This window comes from Alligator sinensis, unplaced genomic scaffold (assembly GCF_000455745.1).
Source record: "Alligator sinensis unplaced genomic scaffold, ASM45574v1 scaffold917_1, whole genome shotgun sequence".
NCBI lineage: Eukaryota > Metazoa > Chordata > Crocodylia > Alligatoridae > Alligator > Alligator sinensis.
In genome coordinates, this window is record NW_005841988.1 from 480,696 (window position 1) to 491,008 (window position 10,313).

General features: G+C 40.1%; 1 protein-coding gene across 1 annotated transcript in view; it reads right to left on the reverse strand.

Annotated features, from left to right (window-relative positions):
- The window catches only part of LOC102379424 (ADAMTS-like protein 1), a gene marked incomplete at its 3' end in the record, with an annotated part of 697,172 nt that overhangs the window by 480,669 nt on the left and 206,190 nt on the right, over positions 1–10,313 (reverse strand). The window contains exon 3 of the mRNA XM_025201268.1: positions 8,083–8,202. Within this exon, the coding sequence (XP_025057053.1) occupies positions 8,083–8,202 (120 nt within the window). The remainder of the gene's footprint in view (positions 1–8,082; positions 8,203–10,313) is intronic.

Below are 10,313 nucleotides of genomic sequence, written 5' to 3' on the forward strand. Positions count from 1 at the left end.
GGTGATAAAAAGTTCATGATCCGGCCCCACATTCAAAAAGGTTGGACACCCCTGCTCTACAGCAACAAACAGAAATGCTACCTTACACATGAGAACTTTGGGAACATTTAAGGAAATGACCAATTGCTGACAACAGGCCTCAGCCACAGGTGAATATTAACCAGCTTGAACACAGTCAACTCCAAGGGTAATCCCAAGTGTATTCTATGCCATTCTATATAGCACAGCTGAAGCAGTTAGAGCACCAACATCAAGTAAAGGGTAGCTTTCATAATGTTGACAAGGCTAATAGCACTATCTTTCAAAAGCAAGCTTCCTTTTCCTCTGTGTCAATTCCAGCACTGAATACAGTAACAGAATAATCTTGGCAGTTTAAGGATTTGGATTTCAAGCTTTGGAATTTAACTTACATTCAGACGTGGTATCTTGATTGGCTTCCTAACAAAGAAAAAAATAGAAACTGTAATGGGTCCCAAATATTAAGTGGTCATGACCTTATTTGAAGAGGCAAAAGAGAAAATGTAATTTTTAAGAGCAGATCAGAGGAAAATGGGCAAAAAAGCAGCCAGAATCTTTAATCTGTGTGTGTATCTAGAAGGGCTGCAACTGAGGCCCATGGGAAATACCAATTTCTTGTCTTTTTTTTCTTGAAGATTCACAGACCTCAAAATATATTTTAAACTGTCCTCTAGTTAAATAGATAAAAATTTAAGATAAAGAGCTTTAGCAACTTAAAGTAATTTAATCTGCAGGAAGCAAGTAACATTTTATAAAGTAAATACAGGACAAAAAACACTTACTGGAGACATTTATAAAGAGAGTGCTTTAAACAGGCTGTTTCTAGAGAAACATAGCCTACATTCACAACTGCACATGGATATGGGGCCATCATGAATATAAGTATGGGGAATATATGAGACTTAAGTTCAACGCAATACATGTTTTTCAAGTATGCTGAGGTATGTCAGTAAGGATAGTACCATCCCATCTGAAATTTAATGCAACACTTTATATTACTGACAGTGCGATGACAATATGATTTGAGACATCAGCCAAACAATTCTCTTATATGCTGAAACGAATGAACTGGCTCAGAGGGAAGAATCTCCTGAATTAGAATCATATGTAGAATTGTATGGAACCACAAAGCCGCACTCATCTGCAGGGAATCAGGACTCTTCTATAGCAGTCATGGCCAAACTGTATAGCTCAGGGTATAGCTCTTGAGGGTAGCTGTTAAGAAGAAAATGTGTATTTGGTCATGAGTCAAAACCATGTTCCTTGAACCACACCATAAAATAAAACTGGAATACTTGAAATAGCCCTGGTGTCAAAGGGAAACTGAAGGAAAAGCCACCTACCATCTCCCTCTTCCTGCTTCCCCTGAAACTTCAGAAACAGCCCTAGCCCTGGTGCAATCTTTGTAATCCTTTTTACCAGGGTGATTCAGGGGGAAAAGTTCTTAATTTCTTCCTAGACTCTATAGGTAAAAGATCAGCTGGCTCTGCTTTGAAGTAGAAGAGTTTGAAGCGAAATGCATGATTTTTTTGAGCTTGACACCATTTTCAAGTACTTTAAGTTGGTACTATGGCTAGGCCATGTAGGGGTTTGGTTTTCAAAGGCCAATACAGATAATTACAAGGATGCTGATGCTTCCATTTCTATCACTTCTCCTTTTCTCGTCCCCACATATGCCCTGCTTGCATTCCTCTTTCAACTCCTAATACCAATGTTGGTGGAAACAAAGATATAAGAGGCAGCATAAGAGGCTCTATGCCTACTAGGATATCCTGTATGCCTAGGGCATCCCTGGCAGGGATCTTACAAGTTTTTTCTGCTCCCTTTGCAAATAAGGCCAAAGAACATGCCTCAAGGTACCAATTGTTACCTCATAACAGTTTTAAACAATGTGATTGGGCCACAAACTCAAAAGGCTACACATAGCTTAGCTAGGAGATATGTTGTGTGATATCTGTTCCCTTCCTCACAATTTGATCCAGAGTAAAATTTAAAATAAAAACACCCAACCACCACAAAGAGGAAATAGTGTCAAGACAACTGGAATACACACTATCACAATACTATGAAAATTGTCCCTTCCACTTGAAGTGAATAATCAATATCAGAAACAACTTAATATTACATATACAGAATCAGAGTGAGATGCATGCCAAAGTTCAGTAACTGAACACAGGGGCTAGGGACAGAAGTTATACATATAACAGCAGCCTCAGGCAAAGGAAAGGGAGGGAGGAAGATTAAAATCCCCATCTTCCCTCTCTCCCACCGGCATGGGACTCCAGCCGAGGTCTGTGCAGCAGGTGGCATGGCCAGAGCCAGCCCAGGTCTTGCCTCAGGTGAACAGGGATTAACCTCCCACCTCCCCTCTCTCCCACTGGCACAATGATCCCAGCCAGGGTTTGCCAGACTTTCCACCCCACTGGCCGCTCATGCAGCAGGAGGCAGGGTCAGAGCCAGTGCGGGCAATGTCTCAGGTGAATGGGGAGGCGGGGGGGGGGGGGGGCAGAAGCATGGAAGGGGATTAAATTCCCTTCCACCAGCACATGGACCCCCTGCCAAGGTCTGCCTGGCCTTTTGCCCTGCTGGCCCCCTAGTGCGGCAGGGGCCTGGCCAAAGCTGGCCCAAGCATCATCCAACGGGAAGGGAGGGCTCTCTCTAGCACCCCCACCCTCCCTCCCACCAGCTTTGAGGCTGAGCCACTGCAGGCATGTGGCTGCATTTCCAGAATCAAAAGGAAATGTCTATTCACTTGCAAATCAGTTCAGTTTATGCAGGTTAGATTAGCCTGCAAAGATTGAATCAATTCAGGCTTGGACTTTTTGAATGTTTGTACTTAGCCAAGAGGGTTTTTTTTGTTTTCACTTTCCACTGGTGTAAACCAGAATTAAATCCACCATCACTGAAGTTATATCAGAAGCAGCTTTATCCAAAGAAAGTTTTGACCCTGAATAATCTTTGTTTTTAAATTGTTTCTTGATAAAATGCTTAATCCTAGTAATGTTGCCTTGAATCTTACTATTGACATTAAACAACATGCCACAGCATGAATAGTAAAGGAATAGGGAAAAAATATTAAAGAACTATACATCTGAAAAAACAATTAAAAAAACTGGAAACCTCATAAATTGTATTTGGTTCCCAGTAAATCCTCAAAATGCATGTGCACTATTATTTTTAATTCTTCCCTGGCTTTTCTAATTATTTTCTAATATTTTAAGAAAAACCTAATTATTTAAGAATTAAGAGAGTCTTTGTTCTACTACATTTTTGGGATAATTTCTTCAGTATAGTTTGGGTTTAGCTTAAGATGGAAAATGTTAATTTAAAATCTTCCTCCAAAGCTGTGGAGCCTGTTTTAAGGTCTCAAGTTTCTGAGGTTAGTGCTAATGGTGCTACACAAGACTTGTATTTTTGTATTGGAATGGAAGCTTTGGGTTCAAAAGCCACGTTGCCAATAAACCAAAATTTACTACCCAGGAGGATGGGCAATGCACACGGGGGAAAAAAAAAAAGAAGAACTTGTTACAAGTTCAACTACTGAGGTAAGTAATAGTGCAACTGAAGAGGGGGATTTATTAGTGCTGTACATTTCACTGGGCACTGTACAGAGCAAAGTAAAGTATTTGGGGTAATTCATCTTCTAGTCTCCTCACAAATTATGATGCAATGGCTTTAATGTAGTGGGTAGCAAAGAGTGACTGCACTTCTCCCGTGCAGTTGCCGTATACTTTACATAGATCAAAATTGCACTTGACCCCTCAGCCCTGCAGCAAAGGGTGCATGATATTAATTCAGCTACATTACCCATCATAATCCTTTTCATACAGTTCCATCACACTTTTCATATAGGTGCATCACACTAGTAGACAATAAACATGTCTACCATCTAAGAGTCATGCTTAGTGCAAAGCACTCTCTCAAAGAGCTGAACTTCTTTGTTAGTAAATTTTACCTCATCTGTGCCAGGGAAGGAAGATTCTTATTTGACTAGCTACTGACATGTGTCTTCTGACTGTTCTTGGCTGATTAATATATATGGTTTATTACTTTTAACATAAGAACTACAGTAATTTCTTGGGCTGCCTGAATTACAAATATAGTCCTTCACAGGGACCAAGAACAACTGATTGCAGTACAGCACAAAACAACACATTTATTGACAACTGGAGCAGTTCTTTTCCTACAATGATAGTCTACTTGCTGAATTCACAGAGCAAGAAAGTCATACATTTAAATACACAGTGTTGCTGAATGAGTTAGGTGACAACAAATATGTATTACTTTGCAATCAGAAATATAAAGATATAACCTAAACCTTTGGGATAAGTGTTGTGCCCATATTTTAAAATTATATGGTTGAGCACTGGCCTGTACAACTTTGATTCAGCACCCCTTTGCATATGCAACAAACTGTAGCAAAATACACAGTTTCTTTTTTTTCTTTTAAAATGCATTCCCTTTCCTTCCCCAACCATTTCTGATTTTGTCTCTCCCTCTTTATTCCCTATAGATAAGTCTAAGTAAGCTAAGATGTAGGATAAGCTTTAACGTTTTATTTTAGGTAGTACATTTTATTTTTCTCTCCCCTCTGCCAATAAATGCCCTGCTATTTTGATATAGATATCCATTGTTTTATAAATTATAATTATTATGTTTGTATTGATTTTTTACTGCTTTTATATTTTGTGATTACCTTTTAGGCCTATTTATGTAAGTTAGCATAAGTCATGTCAAGTTTCCATCTTGTAATGTCAAGCCTCCATCTTATCCCCATGCCTGGTTGTGTAACCCATGACTCATACTACCCCTCTTATGTAACTTGGTTCCTGAATGAATGGGGATGAATGAGGGTGCTTGAGAGACAATGGCAGTACATCTAAAAATAGCTCCCTCTGAATGACCAAACCATCCACACCAATACCTGGACCAACGACCCAGCACTTGGAACCACCCTCAGCATTCAAGAAACAAAAGATGAGGCAACCCACCATTGCACCAAGGCTGCACATGCTCAGTAAGAACACCTGGAGCCCTCTGGAACAGGACTGACCTTGCCTGGACAGGCCCTCCCATAGGAGATCAGAGGAAGTCTGCCCCATACAAAAGGGTAGTGAAGACTGACTCTTTGGGATGCCCTCTCCATCTGGACCAGCACTATGCCATACCACCTATCCACCCAGAGGCCCTGTCGGTGACCCCCCTCTGGACAACACCTGCTGGACAAGGACCCCTTTCCAGCCTGGATAGGTAGCTATCACCCCCTACCCCCTCTTCAACCAAGGACTTGGACTCTGTTTCTCTTCCCTACCTGGACTCCAGCCCTTCCACTAAGTCTCTTTTTCCTGTTGCCATTGTGTGTGTGTGTGTGTGTGTGTGTGTGTGTGTGTGTGCGCGTGCGCGCGTGTGTGTGCGGGAACCAATAACTTCATGGGGCTATGTAGTGTGTTGTCCGTTTAATAAACCTGTTATTTTGAAACCTCAAGTTGGGTTTTTGTCTATTTCCTGACTGTTTCCTCCTTGCCACCACTTATCTGCCCCCCGCAGTCTCTAAGCTGTCAGCCTGTTTCAAGCCCCAAGCTCTCAGGTTTCTGCCTCTCTCTCTTTCCTGGCTGTCTCCTCCTTGTCACCACTTATCTGCTCCTCCCCTCCCCCACAATATCTCAGCTGTCTGCCTCAGTTTCCAGCCCCAGCTTACCTTAAGTAACCCCAAGCCTCAGTTCCTCAGACCACTTCCCTCTAGTCGACCAATTCTAATCCCGGTTCTGGCAAATTTCACTCCTTAAACTTTAACTCTCTCTCTCTCACCTTAACCTTCCCCCAAGTATCCCAGGTACCCCAAGCACACACACACATACCGTACCATCCAAGTTAGGAACTTACCTATGTGTGTGTATGTGTGTGCGTGCATGTGATTGTGTGCATGATATATGAATTGTACTGAGTGTGAAGGTATGGACAATTAATTTTTGTTTAACTTTTGGGGTGTATAGTGTATGTGCTTGAATTGATGATAGACATTCATGTGCCTAGGCTGGTATGGATGTCTATGTGCTTGAGTTGGCAGTGTGTGTGTATGCACCTAATTGATTTGTGTGTTTGTATATGTGCAATTGTGTCACACACCCCTGTCTAACAGCACAATATTGAGATCCTGAGAGTTGGCCTGACCCCACAGGGTAACAAAACCAAAAGGAAAAACAAACAAACAAATATACAAACGAATCTCATAAACAATGTTTCATCCATCTGGGTACCAAATGAGTCAGGTATCTCATAAAAAAATAACTTATTCAAAGATAGCATCATAATGAACAAGCAAGAGGTATACGACATTAATTACAGCTTTCCTTACCTTGAGAGTGCTTGATTTTGCAACCTTAATAATGTACTCTTAACATAAGTCTTTTTTTTTTCCATTTATATAAGAGAAGACAGCAGCACATTAAGAAATATCATGCTTGTGGTATAGGAATAACAAATGCTACCCTAGGGAGAAACTTCTGAGTAATTTATACAATGCCTTGACTTATCAACAGCATCCTAATACACTTGCAATCAGGCACAAGACCAGACCAATACATTTCAAGGCAACAAGTACCCAAGCCAGCGATACATACATACATAAATGCTGCTTGCTACTCTGGGCTGCATGGCATCAGTGGTTCTAATATACAGTGATTCCAGGACCACATCATTAATCACAGGGTGGAAATAGTAGTATCTTTACAAAGAATCTTTATTGCATTGGCAGTAAAGCAGTTGTTTGGTACTTCTCTGAACCCCCCATAAAATTGTACACACTGATAGAACAAAGTGTTGATTTTGCCCCATCTGTGAACTCTTTTAGTGGGATTGTAAAATGCCAAGAACATCTTGTCTAAAAGCAGATGGATTAGCATAAACTCAGCAGTTGGTTAATGCTTTAATTCCCTTTGTTAATTGGGTTCTTTGACCTCAGCAAAAAGATTTATCAAAATAAGTCAACCACCACATCCTTCCCACTGTCTTAGCTCTACCATGTTCTCACAGAAGATAGATGGATAATCTTCCTTCATGCTCTAAGACAGGTAACTGGAGGCACTAATCTTAGGCTACTAGAACAACAGACTGAAGAGGCAGTAAGCCTGGCCACTCCAACACATGATTTTAAATCTCACTGAATCCTTTTCCTCAGTTTTTTTATTATTCCCTATCCCGCAGAAATTTTTTGAGGACAACAATCCCTAAAACACATCAGTAATCTAGGAATACACCAGCTGCTGGTAAAACTACAATTCAGGTTTAACGAAAATGTATTAGAAATCATAGCAAAAACAGCCTTGAAAGGATTAAGCTTGTGAATTTACTGTTATGTTAAAATCAACTGGTTTGTTTCTTCTCACGCTGAGGCAAGATTAAAATGTGCAACTTGTAAATTCTTTTCTTTAACTTAAAACATCAGAGAATGAGCAGCTTAGTATTCAAAGTTTGAAATACCTCACACTTACAAATCCAAGTTTTACATAGACCGACACAAGAGAAGGTAAGTATATAGGTATTTTGGATAAAAATAATATTTCTTTTCTAAATCCATTTCTCTCTCACTTCTATTTTAGCACCATTTAACCTATTGACTACTTGCAAAGCATCATTTATTTTGTAAAATTACTTCAAAGGGAACCCCAATATTGAAATAATTGTCAGGAAATCTTTCAGATTCACCCTCTACAAGCTGCATATTTCCACATCAAAGGGTTTGGGGGGTTGGGGTGGGGAGGGTTGAGACGTACAAAACCTTAATTTTAGAATGCAAACTGCTTTTTCATGTACAAATCAAAATAAGGCAGGAACCTAAATAACCAAAATGTTATAGGAAGATTATAACTATCATAACTTTTGAGGTCAAGTTGTACCCTTTCGAAAATCTGTTCTTAAATTTTCACTACATGTAGCATATGACAGATGCTTACTGCACTAGCTAGGATAAATAAAACCGAGTGACAGTTTCCTTGCACAATTTCATAACATAACATTTCTGGACAGAGAACTGATCAAACAAATTATAAAATAGAAGCATCCTACCAGGTCTTCTGTTTTGTGGTTATTCAGCAAATCAGACAAAAAATCATCATGGAGGCTCTCTCTCCGAATCAATGTAAATTCACGCAGAAAAACAGCTCCTTGGTTTTGGTCTCCACAAACCTAGAAAGTTAAGACAGTAATGCTAAGTACAGACAGCTAAATAGGCCAAGGATGAATCAATTCAATCTTCGTAGGTTAGTCTGTTCACTGATAAAGCAAGTAAACAGACATGCACTTTTTATTCTGCAAACGCAGTCACATGCCTGCAGTGGACCAGGCCAGAAGCTGGGGGGTGCTACTGCATGCTTCCCTGTTCAGCTGGAAGAGACAGCTAGCTCACCCACCCTGAAACGTCAGGGTTTGCAGGGGAGGTGCAAAGCATCCCAGAATGGTGGGGTACTGTAAGTTAACTTGAATATGGAGGGGATCTGGGACAGAAGTTTAATAAACTGATTTAACCTAAATCAGTTAAGTCTGATAATATAACCATTTAGGTTTATCTTAAACCAGTTTTGGTCAATCTTAAAGCAGTTTATGTACACTGAACTGCTGTTGTGTTACAGATTTGGACTGGTTTCTGATGACTTATACCAGTTTATGTGTAATTTCTGTCTTTAGCCTATGAGAAGCAATTTGTCAACACTGCTGTTGGCACCATATCCAAGGGAATGAAGCAACCTGATTAACTAGCGTGTCTGTTAATGGCTTTTTGTCTCTCAGATTATTAGATTAATTACAATTCCAACCAGTGTTCCTATTACCGTAAGTGGAGGCCTAACTTTAAAAAAAATGGACTTATAGTTTGCTCAGACGCCCAATAATAAAAAAACCTCTGCTTTTGTAATTGGTTGGCAATTTGCTTCTGAAAAAGATATAGTGCACTATTAAAATCACCTTGTGGGCAGTGTTACAATTCCTACAAAACATTATGAAATTTTGATATCTGTCCCATGTATCTACAAGATCCAGTGGGACCCTTTTAAAGTTGTGATGGAAAATCTGAGAGCTGGGAAGGATGCATATACATACAATGTATGTGGTACATTAGTAGGTATGGAAACAAACAATACATAGTTTGAAATTTAGTTTAGAGCTAATTATGAATTAGGACTTTTCAAGCCTAGTCAAAGCTGTAAACTGTTTGGGGTACAGATTCTTCTAAGTGTCTACAAAGCACCAATCACAATGCCTTAGATTCTATTATTAGCAACCATCAAAGTATTATGCTCTTTTCTGTAGTTATCCACAACAACAAAAAATAAGATGTTTTAAAAATTGCAAGCACATATTAAATGCAACACTAGATCACATGTTCCATCTCCCCTTCCACCTCCCCACTTTCTCATACACAAAAGAGAGGCCTTCCAACTGAAACCAGTCAGAAGAAATTCTACCACCAAGGGAAGTTATTAAGCTGGAGGAAGTTATTAAACAAGTGAAAATAGGGAATTTATCAATTGAAATTAACAGCTTTTTCAATCTCCTACTCTTTTGCAAACAGTTTTAAACACAGCTCATTTTGGTAAAAAGGAGCTTCTCTACATAGGTTTTAAATAAACAGGCTCAAGCCCTTGCACAAATAAAAGCATATAATAGATCTCAGACCTCTAATACAGTGGCTACTATCCAACAATCATTATTGAGGAACTGTTAACATATTTGAGATAGCACAGCAGAGGAAGATAAAATAATATCTCACATCAGTGTATGGTAACTGCTGCTTTTTTAAATGATGACTTCTATGCACATATATATGCATAGTATATATGCATCCTGTGTACAGGACCTCCACCTGACACAGGAGGTACATGGTCCCACTAGGGGGAATGCCTTGCTGGACCTGGAATTGGCAACGGGGGATGACATGGTAGGAGACCTACAGATCGGTGGTCACCTGGGGGACAGTGATCACCAAATAATAGAATTCACCATAAGACGTTGAGTGGGTAAGGTAACTAGTAGGGTGAAAGTGCTCGACTTTAGGAAAGCTGATTTCAATGAACTCAGGCATTTAGTCAAGGATGCACTGCAGAGTAAGAGTTTTGAGGAGATGGGAGCCCAGGAAGGGTGGCTGTGCCTTAAGGAAATGATCCTTCGGGCACAGAGGGAGACGATCCTGATGTGGGGAAAAAGGGGGAAAGGGGCCAAGAAGCTTCCTTGGCTGACCAGAGAAATCCAGAGCAGTCTACGGGCTAAAAGGGGGGCATATAAAAAGTGGAAACAGGGAGAGA